General features: G+C 39.5%; 1 protein-coding gene across 1 annotated transcript in view; it reads left to right on the top strand.

Annotated features, from left to right (window-relative positions):
* Positions 1-1,215: 1,215 nt before the first annotated feature.
* UBR1 (ubiquitin protein ligase E3 component n-recognin 1) overlaps positions 1,216-13,905 on the top strand; it is a 154,643-nt gene continuing 141,953 nt past the window's right edge. The window contains exon 1 of the mRNA XM_027553667.1: positions 1,216-1,393. Within this exon, the coding sequence (XP_027409468.1) occupies positions 1,313-1,393 (81 nt within the window). The 5' untranslated portion in view covers positions 1,216-1,312. The remainder of the gene's footprint in view (positions 1,394-13,905) is intronic.

Genomic DNA, 13,905 nt, shown 5'->3' with positions numbered 1-13,905 from the left:
TGCTTCTTCCAGCCCAGAGTTTCTCATGATGTACTCTGCATGAAGTTAAATAAGCAGGGTGACAATATACAGCCTTGATGTACTCCTTTTCCTATTTGGAACCAGTCTGTTGTTCCATGTCCAGTTCTAACTGTTGCTTCCTGACCTGCATAGTTTTTCCTTTTGTTAAAAAATACATTTTAAAATTACTTAATTTGTCAACAATTTAGTACACTACAGAAGACTCTCCTGTTTCTCAGAATCGTTGATAGTTTGCTCTGTTCCCTTTCAACACTGTTTCTTTCGCATTTAAAATATAGCTACTTAGAAGGCAATGGCAACCCACTCCAGTACTCTTGCCTGGAAAATCCCATGGACTGAGGAGCCTGGTAGGCTGCAGTCCATGGGGTCGCTACGAGTCAGGACACGACTGAGTGACTTCACTTTCACTTTCATGTATTGGAGAAGGAAATGGCAGCACATTCCAGTGTTCTTGCCTGGAGAATCCCAGGGACGGGGGAGCCTGGTGGGCTGCCGTCTAGGGGGTCGCACAGAGTCGGACACGACTGAAGCGACTTAGCAGCAGCAGCAGCAAAATGTAGCTAAGCGCCAAAACATGGTTTGCCACAACTTCATTGCTTTCCTCTCCCATTTATCTTTACTGTATCACATAGAGCTACTCTGTTCTTTTTAAGAGCTAGGTGATGTTCCATAATGCGGACATACCACGTTTATTTCGTCTTTCCTCTACCGATGAATGACTACGTTTCCAATTTTTCGTTATTTCTTCCATCTCTCCCAAGAACTGCTGGGGTACAAGCTTTCTTGCGCGCATGTGCAAGTGCCCACAGGTTACATTCCTAAACAGAGCTTAACTTTTGAGTGTTTTGTTTGTTTGTTTGTTTTCATTTTTGAGGGCTCTGGAGAACCAGTGCACGTATTTCGGGAAGCAAAACACACCCACAACATCCCGATCAGGAAGAGACCCATGGCGGGTTCTCACTTAGCTTCTACAGTTTTTTTTTTCTTCCTTTCATTACGTTGAGTTTGCTTTTTACCTCGTAGATGCAACAGTTCCCAGCATCGAAACCAGCAATACACCCATTCACTTAGCCACCAAGCCCAGTAACTAAGAAAACAGGGGAAGCCTCTAGCCGCACAAGCCGTGACGCCTGCTTCCGGGAAGCGGACCGGAAGTCGCTCTTTGATTCTGCGTCAAAACCAACTTCAGGGGCCGTCGTAAAAGTGTCGCCCCTTGTCTCTGGGACCGGCCACAGGTTTCCACTCGCCTTTGGCGAGGGGTCTGGAACTGCGGGCGTCAGTTTCCCTCAAGATGGCGGACGAGGAGGCTGGGGACACAGAGAGGATGGAAATCAGCACGGAGTTGCCGCAGACCCCTCAGCAACTGGCGTCTGTAAGTCCCTGAAGGCCAGTTCCTTTTGTAACCTCCCCCCCTCCGACACCCCCGCCCCAGTCCCTTCTTACCGCGCTAACGAGGATGTGGGGCTTCACCCTTTATGGTAGCTTACGGGAATGGGGAGTCGTATGGGTTGATCTGGATGGAAGCCACAGAATAAAGTTAGTCATCACTCAACTTCCTGCCGGGCAGGTCTCTGGAATATAATGACTTTGTAATTTATTAGCGTTGACAAGTTCAAGCATGTCTCTCTCCTGACGTGGAAAGAAATAGTAATGTTATTAGATGATCTGGTATGGGGATTTTGGAGGACGAGCCATTTTCCGATAGACGCAGTGTTAACCCCTCCTGACGATAGGAGTCCAGGACGCAGCACCTAGTGTTGTATTGCATAGCTGCCTGGGTGGGGCCTGATAGTGGCAGGGAATGCTCCCACTGTCAACTCATGTCAAGATACGGTGGGTAGCACATCGTTGTATCTTTAGAACCCAGGCCCAGTCCTCAGTGGAGAAACCCGTCTTCTGCCTTTGTTTTTTAAGGTGAAAAAGAGATGTTCAGACATTTCAGGTCAGAGCGATGCCATTAATTAATATCGGCATCTACACTTTTCCCTTATATTTTGTGAGGGTGCGGGAGAGGGGGGGGGCGGGGGACGAGAAGGCAGAGATAGTAAATTTGAGTCAATAGTCTGACTACAGGGAGAAAGCTGACTAAGGAGGATAAGAGGTAGGGGGCAACACTTGGGAATGCTCTGGATGTCCCCAGGCACCTAGTGGGGAGATAACATAGAAAATACTCAAATATTGGTCACTGCTTGATGTTGAGTTTTATTGATTGGCCTTTATTAGTACATGTAGAAAAGTGTGGGATGTGCACTTCTTTCTGATGTGTCTTTGGTTTGCAGTTTTAATAAAAGCACTTTTTAAAGTATTTTACCCCTGCAGACACTTGAGTTTTGTTTTATGAGAGAACAGAGTGAGCTCCAGAAATAAGAGTCCACTTCAGGGACGGAAGAGACTGGCTGGAAGATAAAAATCAGGTGGGGGAGAAGTTGGAATAAGGGTTTGGCCATCAGCTAGGGCAGTGCTTGCAACCATCCTCTAACCCAAGTAGCAGTTCAACCTCATTTCACCCTGTTAAAGGAGGAAGCATATGTTTGGGATGATAAGAAATGAGAAGATACGGAAACTTTAGAAGCAGCTGAAACATCTGATCATAATGTAAACCTGTACATTTTACATCTTCAAAGGAGTGGAGAAACTGTGCTGTGGTCAGAAGTGTTACTGTAGTTTTGTGTTGCTAAAGATGACAAGCATTTATTTAAAGCTTTGATATGTTAATTCCTTGCAGGTGATGCAATAAAACCTCATCAGTCTAGACTGGATTTACTTACAACAGTAGATAATGGTACAGAAGTCCAGCTGGAATTATATTGCAGACTCGTCAAGATACATTAGATTTCTTTGGGCAAGACTTTGAGTTTTGCAAGATAGTAGGTAGATGACTGGAGAAGGCAATGGCACCCCACTCCAGTACTCTTGCCTGGAAAATCCTGGTGAGCTGCAGTTCATGGGGTCGCTAAGAGTCGGACACGACTGAACGACTTCACCTTCACTTTTCACTTTCATGCATTGGAGAAGGAAATGGCAACCCACTCCAGTGTTCTTGCCTGGAGAATCCCAGGGACGGGGGAGCCTGGTGGGCTGCCGTCTAGGGGGTCGAACAGAGTCGGACACGACTGAAGCGACTTAGCAGCAGCAGCAGCAGCAGCAGGTAGATGACAAGAGAAATGTAGTAGCCTCAGGTTATTCACACTCTAGAGACACTGGTAAGTGCTCAAACTTTAGTACAAGAGAGGGTGAGTGAAGACCTGTGACTGGTAAGCCTCCGGATTACTTTTTTGGCTTGGATCTGTCTGCCTACTCTAGGACACCAGACATCTTCCTACTTTCCTGTTCTTTTTAAAAATACCATCTTCAATTTTATCCTGACTGTGGAGTAAGATACAAGCTTTCCAGTTTACTTATTCTTTTTCATTAAGCAAAACAGGCACAGAGATTCTTTAATATTTGAATAATTTGAATTTAAATCACCATTGGGAGGCAGGGGAAAACAAAAATAATAAATATGGGTTACAAAGGTTTAAGAAATCGTACCAATTCCATTAGAGTCTTGTCCCTGTGTATTATTATGTCCATTTTACTTATATCAAACTTCCTTCTTAGAAAGTTTGTTTTTTGTTATATTGCTATCAACAGGCATGAAGTTTCTCAAATTTCTGACGTCATATAACATGCAATTAGAATGTTCAGTTCAGTTCAGTCACTGAGTCATGTCCAACTCTGAAACCCCATGGACTGTAGCCCGCCAGACCTCCCTGTCCATCACCAACTCCTGCAGTTTACCCAAACTCATGTCCATTGAGTTGGTGATGCCATACAACCATCTCATCCTCTGCCGTCCCCTTCTCCTCCTGTTCTCAGTCTTTCCCAGCATCAGGGTCTTTTCAAATGAGTCAGCTCTTCACATCAGGTGGCCAAAGTATTGGGAGTTTCAACTTCAACATCAGTCCTTCCAGTGAACACCCAGGACTGATCTCCTTTAGGATGGACTGGTTGGATCTCCTTTAGGATGGACTGGTTGGATCTCCTTGCAATGTAAGGGACTCTCAAGAGTCTTCTCCAACACCACAGTTCAAAAGCATCAATTCTTCAGCACTCAGCTTTCTTTACAGCCCAATTCTAATATCCGTACATAAATACTGGAAAAACTATAGGCTTGACTAGACGGACCTTTGTTGGCAAAGTAATGTCTCTGTTTTTTAATATACTGTCTAGGTTGGTCATAACTTTCCTTCTAAGGAGCAAGTGTCTTTTAGTTTCATGGCTGCAGTCACCATCTGCAGTGATTTTGGAGCCCCCCAAAAATAAAGTCTGACACTGTTTCCACTGTTTCCCCATCTATTTGCCATGAAGTGATAGGACCAGATGCCATGATCTTACTTATCTGAATGTTGAGCTTTAAGCCAACTTTTTCACTCTCTTTCACTTTCATCAAGAGGCTCTTTAGTTCCTCTTCACTTTCTGCCATAAGGGTGGTGTCATCTGCATCTCTGAGGCTGTTGATATTTCTCCCAGTAGTCTTGATTCCAGCTTGTGCTTCCTCCAGCCTAGTGTTTCTCATGATGTATTCTGCATGTAAGTTAAATAAGCAGGGTGACAATATACAGCCTTGATGTACTCCATTCCCAATTTGGAACCAGTCTGTTGTTCCATGTCCAGTTCTAACTGTTGCTTCCTGACCTGCATACAGGTTTCTCAAGATGCAGGTCAGGTGGTCTGGTATTCCCATCTCTTGAAGAATTTTCCACGGTTTATTGTGATTCACACAGTCAAAGGCTTTGGCATAGTCAATAAAGCAGAAATAGATGTTTTTCTGGAACTCTCTTGCTTTTTCAGTGATCCAGTGGATGTTGGCAATTTGATCTCTGGTTCCTCTGCCTTTTCTAAAACCAGCTTGAACATCTGGAAGTTCACGGTTCACGTATTGCTGAAGCCTGGCTTGGAGAATTTTGAGCATTACTTTACTAGCTTGTGAGATGAGTGCAATTGTGTGGTAGTTTGAGCATTTTGGGGGATTACCTTTCTTTGGGATTGGAATGAAAACTGACCTTTTCCAGTCCTGTGGCCACTGCTGAGTTTTCCAAATTTGCTGGCATATTGAGTGCAACACTTTCACAGCATCATCTTTTAGGATTTGAAATAGCTCACTGGAATTCCATCACCTCCACTAGCTTTGTTTGTAGTGATGCTTCCTGAGGCCTGCTTGACTTCCCATTCCAGGATGTCTGGCTCTAAGTGAGTGATCACACCATCATGATTATCTGGATCATGAGGATCTTTTTTGTACAGTTCTTGTGTGTATTCTTGCCACCTCTTAATATCTTCTGCTTCTGTTAGGTCCATACCATTTCTGTCCTTTATCAAGCCCATCTTTGCATGAAATGTTCCCTTGGTATCTAGTTTTCTTGAAGAGATCTCTAGTGTTTCCCATTCTACTGTTTTCCTCTATTTCTTTGCATTGATCACTGAGGAAGGCTTTCGTATCTCTCCTTGCTATTTTTTGGAACTCTGCATTCAGATGCTTATATCTTTCCTTTTCTCCTTTGCTTTTCACTTCTCTTCTTTTCACAGCTATTTGGAAGGCCTCCCCAGACAGCCATTTTGGTTTTTTGCATTTCTTTTCCATGGGAATATTCTTGATCCCTGTCTCCTGAACAGTGTCACGAACCTCAGTCCATAGTTCATCAGGCACTCTATCAGGTCTAGTCTCTTGAGTCTATTTCTCACTTCCACTGTATAATCATAAGGGATTTGATTTAGTTCATACCTGAATGGTCTAGTGGTTTTCCCTGCTTTCTTCAATTTAAGTCTGAATTTATCAATAAGGAGTTCATGATCTGAGCCACATTCAGCTCCTGGTCTTGTTTGTGCTGACTGTATAGAACTTCTCCATCTTTGGCTGCAAAGAATATAATCAGTCTGATTTTGGTGTTGACCATCTGGTGATGTCCATGTGTAGAGTCTTCTCTTGTGTTGTTGGAATAGGCTGTTTGCTATGACCAGTGCATTCTCTTGGCAAAACTCTATTAGCCTTTGCCCTGCTTCATTTTGTATTCCAAGGCCAAATTTGCCTGTTACCCCAGGTGTTTCTTGATCCCCTACACACGTTCCCCTCTTGTGTAGGGGATCTTTAAAAGATAACATAGTCTTTTGTTGATAGTTGACACTAAAATGTTGAGAGAGGAAGGAGTGAGAAGTTATATACCATTTTCAGTGTGGAGACATTTTTCCTTAGACATTTGTATCTATTGTTTTAGGCCAGAGCACAGCTTTCTGTAGTAAGAACACAGAGTAAGAAGACAAAGATGAGAACCAAAGTCTGTGGAGTCCAGACTTAAGCCCTTTCCCACCAGATCATAGCAGGGCCTAGTGCCTGTTGCTTTTTTTCCATAAGCGTCTCCTAGTTTCTGTTGTAGACAGCTAGGGAAAATTCTGATTTTCAGTACCAAATTCTGTAGAGTGATAAAGAAATTCTAAAACCACAAGTCAAGAGTGACAGCTTCAGTCCTTCTAGTAACTTACTATAGATGAGCTGGTGTTTGAGAGTGACTGCTTATGTTTAATAACAGACATTGTCCTGCAAATAAAGAGGTTTTTGTTCTCAGCAGTGCATAGAGAGTCTGTCTGGCTAGATGTGTGTATAAATCAGTGACACAGGATAAACCAGTGTAGTATCTGCCCATCCTTTCTTTATGTGTACTGGCTTTGAGGGTTACCTTAGATTTCTCTGAAGGCATTAATCATATGTTGGGCTCTGTGAAACAGTTTTCTCTAAGCTTTTAACTCAGATGGCTTAAAACAGACTATTAAGGCCTCTTTAGTCCCAAATGATTCCTATGAACTCCTATGTGTTCTTCCAAGATAACGTGATTAACATACCTCCTATTGAAGAACCAATAGTTATTTGGTGAGTCTGTTATTTAAAACCATTTGGTATAGTCCTTTTTTTTTTTTTTTTAATGTTACACTCTGTAGTAAGCTCACTGCTTATGGAAATACAGTGTACTGAATAAACGCTACTGAAAGACCTCAGAAGAGTTATTGTGCTTCTCTAAGTGCCTACTTGCTATTCAGGAATGACATAGGCCCTGTCCAGAATGGAGTTTGCTGTTCATCACTTAAATATAATTCTCCTTCAAATAATTTACTTAATGCTGTTCTTCAGAATGAAGTCTCTGACTTATTTGGAGGAGTAGGGCTATAACCACTTAATGTGTCTTTATGGACTGCCTTTTACAAATCCTTTGAACTTTTGGTATAGTTGGATAAGCTAGAAATGACTTTAGACACAGGAGGGAAAATCTGTTAATTTATCCATGTGTGTATTTATATACACATACTCTGAGAAAGAATTTTAGTTTATTTGAAAATATTAATTCAACACAGTAGAAAGAGAATATGAGATATGCACCCCATAGTGTAGGAAACCAGGTTTCATTCATCCAGAGACTTTAAGGAGAGCTTTGAAAATTGGAGCATGAACCTATGGTCAGAGAAAAAAGGGAAGAGAATGGCTTAGGAGGGATGGGATGCTTTCAAAGACTGAATTCTGACAGCATGCCTATATGTAAATTATTTCAACAGGGAGGAAGAGAGAGGGGCCTTATTTGTCACACTTACTGTACATTTGATTCTGGCTAATGGCTTAGTGGTAAAGAATCCTCCTGCAAATGCAGGAGATCTGGGTTTGATCCTTGGATCAGGAAGATCCTCTGGAAAAGGAAATGGGAATCCACTCCAGTATTCTTGTCTGGGAAATCCCATGGACAGAGGAGCCTGGTGGGCTACAGTCCATGGGCTCACAAAAGAATTGGACACGAGTTAGCAACTCAACAACAACAACAAAACAACAATTTTATCAGTGCCTTGAAGACATAGTAGACATACCATATTTACAAACAATATAAGGCTTAACAGATATAATAACATTATAGGACACACACACATACAAAATCTCCTTAGGCTAGATTTTGCATTAAAACTAACAAGGTGAGATTTAATTGCCATGAAAATAAAGCCTTATGTCTAGGACTGCGTATTTGTGTGTAGGACTAAATCTCTTGTGTGTGACTGGTTTGAGGGTTTTAGTTTTTTGCAAACTCACTAAGTCATAACATGATATGACTGCCAAAACAAAGAAAGCAAGCAAAAAAAAAGAAACCTCTTTAAGCAGCTGAGTGTCCAGGATAAGGGAAATACAGAAGCATATTTTACATGTTCTGTGAAAGAGTAATCAACATGGAGTGTGGTCTGGATACCATGTCTTTATGGATGGCTAAATTTCATTTCTAGAAATGAGCAAGTTTTCTTTGGTTTCTACATTCCTGTTTTTAGCCCTGGAATAAAGAGACTAATGGGAGTTAATATTTATTATCTTCGTTTCTTTGATAGGTTGTTGGGTGAAAGAGTAGAGTAATTTGTATTGGATTATTTCAGGCAGCATAACTTAAAAGTTACAGGAAGGTAGATTTTGGTTTAATTTGGGCTGTAAGAATGGAAGCTAGCTGAGAGGAAGTCTTCAGACAGGCTTCGGGAGCTGATTATCAGATATAGACAATTTCCCTATGGGATAAGTGAGTGAACTAGGGTTTTTGTTGTTTGCTTGTTTTTAAACTTCATAAATCTTTCAGATAGTATTGCAAAAAATTTTAGTGTAACCAAAAATTTCTTGGTTCCTAGAGGTATTCCAGTTACAAATCCAGTACTTGCTATGAACAATTCTGCAAGCTCCAGATTTTGTTATGCCTTTAAATCAGGGGGATTAGGAACAGAATTACAGGCCCTCTGAATACTGTTGATGTCCATCAGTTATCTCAGGAAGCGTAAGTTGTGATTTGAACAAGAGGGAACTAGTATACTTAAAGTAAGTTCCGTTTTCAGACTGATGTTCCCAAATAGGCATCCCAGTCCCTGGGTCAGAGTTGAAAGAATATCTTTAATCTCCATGGGGACAAGGAAAATATTTGGAATGTTTGAGAATTTAAGTGTGTGAGAACTTGTTTTCACAGAACAGTCAATTATGAAAGTCTTCCCTTATCTAAATATTGAAAAAAAATGTTTTTTCCCCTGAATATGAACATTTAAAATTCTTAATCATGTCTCAAATTGGAGAAACTACTAAAAGCAACCAACCAAAGAACAAAATCAAACCTACTCCAGTCACCGGTAATTCCTGAACATGTCACTCAGGAAAGTACATCCTGAATAGTTTTTCTTATCAAGGAAAAAAAGAAAGAAACCTTAGCTGAAAAAAGATTTTCATAGTTGTGGCAGTCATCTAGGAGAGAATTTTTTGTGAAACAGTATAATTGTACTTTATCTTCTGTAAGAATTTTGTAAACAGTTTTGGAAGGTTTAATGTTACTTGCTTTGTTCTCTCTGGCAAGAAGTCCATAACTTTCAGCAATGACTGAGAACGTGTACTTGAGATAGGCTTGTGGGGATATAAGGATTTGGAAGGAAAGTACCTTCCCACAGAGAGCTAACAGTCTGGTTGAAGGGGCTTGATGTCTGCATTTAAAGGTAACTAATGTTATCTAGCCAGAGAAGGCAATGGCACCTCACTCCAGTACTCTTGCCTGGAACATCCCATGGACGGAGGAGCCTGGTAGGCTGAAGTCCATAGGGTCACTGAGTCGGACACGACTGAGCGACTTCACTTTCACTTTTCACTTTCACTTTTCACTTTCATGCATTGGAGAAGGAAATGGCAACCCACTCCAGTGTTCCTGCCTGGAGAATCGAGGGGACAGGGGAGCTTGGTGGGCTGCCGTCTATGGAGTTGCACAGAGTCCGACACGACTGACGTGACTTAATAAACAAAAACAAAAAAAATGTTATCTAGCAAAGATGTAGGTTCTGAATGTGTACCTCCTTTAGTTAGTGCTGTATTGGACTTATGGGAGAGAGAAATTTCCTTAGGTTGGTTAGTGAAGTATTCATGGAGGTGAGTTTAGAGCTAAATGGACTTTAAGGAAGAGGTGAGGTAGAAGGATAGAGAGCTAGTGGTAAAGTCAGTGGAGAAGGTGTTGAAGGCATCAACACCCAGAGATTCTATCCAAATCAGCCAATTCTATAAAAATAGCATTTTACAGTGTTAGTTCCTCAGACTGAGATGTGTAATGACAGAGATAAAATTTAAGAACATTTAGTGGTATCCATGAATGTTAGGCATTTGTTAGCTAAAGAGGCTTTATTTAGAGGGAAATTTTAAAAAGAAGGCAAAGCTTTATTTTGTTTTACTATTAAAATGAAATTGATCAAGTCTTATGGGTAAATTTAAATGAATTATGTGTTTATATTTGATTAAGTAGAATGAGCACTGAACTCTGAGAGTCAAGATACCTAAGTTCTGTTCCTGACCCTGATAATTAGTATTCAGTCTTGGACAAGCCAGTTTACTTTTTCCTTATAACTCAGTTTCAAACGAAGTAATTGAACCAGAATAGATCCCTGAGGTTTTTGGTGATTCTCAAGCTTCTCATGTTCTTAAAAACATTCTTGAAAACTAGATTAGAAACTAGTTCTGTGCCTTCCATAATTAGATAGGACAGAAAAAGGTTTTTGGTGTATAGTGCTGAATATATAGAGAATTTTTTAAAAAATGCTCTTTGAAGAAAAGAATTTCAGGTACGACATAGAATGTTAAATCTTCTAGTTATAGTTATTGTCAGGTATGCAAACATGAGTTGTTTGTTTGTGAGTACCCTATAAAAATTGAAGTTAGAATATTAGAAAGTATAGTTGGTTTTTTTTAAAAAGGTTTTAGTAAAATATTTTTAATTTTATAATTAAAAAATTGCTCCTAAAATATGGAATTGCTGTAAAGATATTATTGTTATTAGGTAAGCAAACATACAAATAAATTCCATGAAAATATGCTAAAATCCCACTGCTCACTACTGTTAACATTTTGGTATATATTCCTACTAAATTTTCCCCATTTTAATATATATAGTATATAACCAAATGAGATTTTATACATGCTACTTTGTAACCTACTTTAATGTACTGTATATTTTACTGCCTTTCCACTAGGTGGAAATAGACATCTTCAATATCATCTCTCTTTTTCAAACTTCTTATTTTGAACTCATTTTAGACTTTAAGAAAACTTACAAAAATAGCACAGGCAGTTCCATTATATCCCTAACTCCTGCATCCCCTAATGTTAGCATCTCACATAAAATATTACAGTTATTAGGGTTGCTGCTGCTGCGTCACTTCAGTCGTGTCCGACTGTGTGTGACCCCACCAGGCTCCCCTGTCCCTAGGATTCTCCAGGCAAGAACACTGGAGTGGGTTGCCATTTCCTTCTCCAGTTATTAGGGTTAGGAAGTTAATATTTCTACAAACTAAACAACAGTCCTTATTCAAATTTTACCAGTTTTCCTACTAATGTCCTTCTTCTGTTCCAGGATCCTATCAAGGTTCCCACCTTACCTCCCACCTGTTTCATCCAGTATGTAACAGTCTGTCCCAGTATGTAACAGTCCGTCCCAGTATGTAACAGTATGTAACAGTGTCCCAGTTTCTCCATAGTCTCCTTTCAGTTTTTAACAGTGTCTTGATTTTTCCTTATTTTTAATGACCTCAGCAGGAGCACAAGAATATTGAGCAGTTACTTTGTACAATGTTCCCTTTGGAAGGAGGGTATATGTTTTTGGCAAGAATAACATAAAAATGGTACCGCATCCTCAGTATATCATATTAAGGGATTCTTGATATCAGTATTTCTTACTACTGGTGATATTTATCTTAATCACTTTGTTAAGTTGGTATCTGCAAGGTTCCTCTATAGTTTCTACCTTTTCCCTTTGTTCTTAATAAGCATCTTAAAGGGAGACACTTTGAGACTTTTTTGCATCATTTTAATGGATGTATCCGGAGAAGGCAATGGCACCCCACTCCAGTACTCCTGCCTGGAAAATCCCATGGACGGAGGAGTCTGGTAGGCTGCAGTCCATGGGGTTGCTGAGGGTCAGACACGACTGAGCAACTTCACTTTCACTTTTCACTTTCATACATTGGAGAAGAAAATGGCAACCCACTCGTCTTCTTGCCTGGAAGATCCCAGGGACCGGGGAGCCTGGTGGGCTGCCATATATGGGGTCACACAGAGTCGGACACGACTGAAGCGACTTAGCAGCAGCAATGGATGTATCTCTTATGGTTGTTTTAGAGTTTTTTTTCCTCCCCTCTTGATTGCATTATTGACACTTGTCAAACAAGGTCAAACAGTGTAACATTGTTTACAGTGAAAAGTGAAAATTCTGAGACCTTTCCTTCAGTTCTTTTCCCCTCAGTTCTCCATATAACCACTGTTAACAATTTGATGTTTCTCTTTCTAGAGACTTATTCTGTGTTTAGGAAACAATGATACATGTATCTATACAGATATATACATATATCTCTACATTGATGTACATGTTGAATTAGGAAACTCAAATGTATAGAAATGTATAAACATCATTTAGAGGTTTGTTTTTGCTTTTATAAAAATGAAATTATATTATTTTAAACTTGCTTTTTTCAGTCTACAGTATTTTATGACCTTCTGACTGCATATAGTACTATGGATGTACCCTTTAATGATAAACATTTAGGTGGCCTTGTTTTTTCACAATTACAAGTCAAATAGTGGACACAATGGAATATATATATATATATATTTTTTTACAGTTTTGCCTAGAAAATCCCATGGGCAGAGGAGCCTGGTAGGCTGCAGTCATGGGGTCGCTAGAGTTGGACACGACTGAGCGACTTCACTTTCACTTTTCACTTTCATGCATTGGAGAAGGAAATGGCAACCCACTCCAGTGTTCTTGCCTGGAGAATCCCAGGGACGGGAAGCCTGGTGGTCTGCCGTCTATGGGGTCGCACAGAGTCGGACACGACTGAAGTGACTTAGCAGCAGCAGCAGCAGGTCTGATTAAATGATAGATTCCACCATTTCTTTAAACAATTCCCTTATTGATGGACATTCATATTTTTTTCCTGTTATGAATAACTTTGTACATGAAATGTATAGATAGAAAAAACTTTAAAATGATTTTTGATAGATAATACATATGTAAAAAAATTAAATAGTAAAAATGTTTATACAGTGAAAAATAAATAGAGGCCTGTTTTTGCTGTTAACAATGTATTTTGAACCCTTTCAAAGACTGTCTACTCTCATGTAAGCATATACTGATGTATCTTCTTCTCTTCACGTCTTTCTTTATAAATGGTAGCATACAATTTTCACTGTTTTGTACTGTTTGCTTTTTATTTAACCGTATAGCTTGAAGAATATTTTATATTAGTACATTTAAACCTGTGCCCCCTCTCTTTTTTATAATGGCTGCGTTGAATTTGTGTGCCATGATTTATTCAGCTTTTGTTATGGGACATTTAAGTTGTTTTTAGCCTTTTATTATCATAATAATCCTGCAAATAAAATACTTGTATATATTTCTTTTTACATATTTGAGATTATCTGAGGAACAGATTCCTCGAAGTGGGAATTTCTGAGTCAAAGTTTATATAAATTAAAAATTTTAATAATTATTAAAATTGTCCTTCTGAGAGGACAGGCTAATTTAATTTCTACAATAATACCTAATTTTAATATAGTATGTTTTATATAAAGTTTTATAGAGTTGAACTTATGGAGGCATATTGAGCTTCAGGAGAGCAAACTCAGCCTTATATATAATATATAAGGAACTTTCCTTAGTTCCTTTTATGTATATATATATTATATATAATACGTAAGGAACTTTCCTTAGTTACTTATGATGGAACTTTATGTAAATTCTTTTTTAAAAAAATTTTTTATTGGCATATAGTTGATTTATAATGTGTTAGTTTCAGGTGTACACAAAGTGAATCAGTTTTATGTGT

Source organism: Bos indicus x Bos taurus, chromosome 10 (assembly GCF_003369695.1).
Source record: "Bos indicus x Bos taurus breed Angus x Brahman F1 hybrid chromosome 10, Bos_hybrid_MaternalHap_v2.0, whole genome shotgun sequence".
Taxonomy (NCBI): Eukaryota; Metazoa; Chordata; class Mammalia; order Artiodactyla; family Bovidae; genus Bos; species Bos indicus x Bos taurus.
Note: the sequence above shows the minus strand (reverse complement) of the source record. Positions and strands in the feature narration are given on the sequence as shown.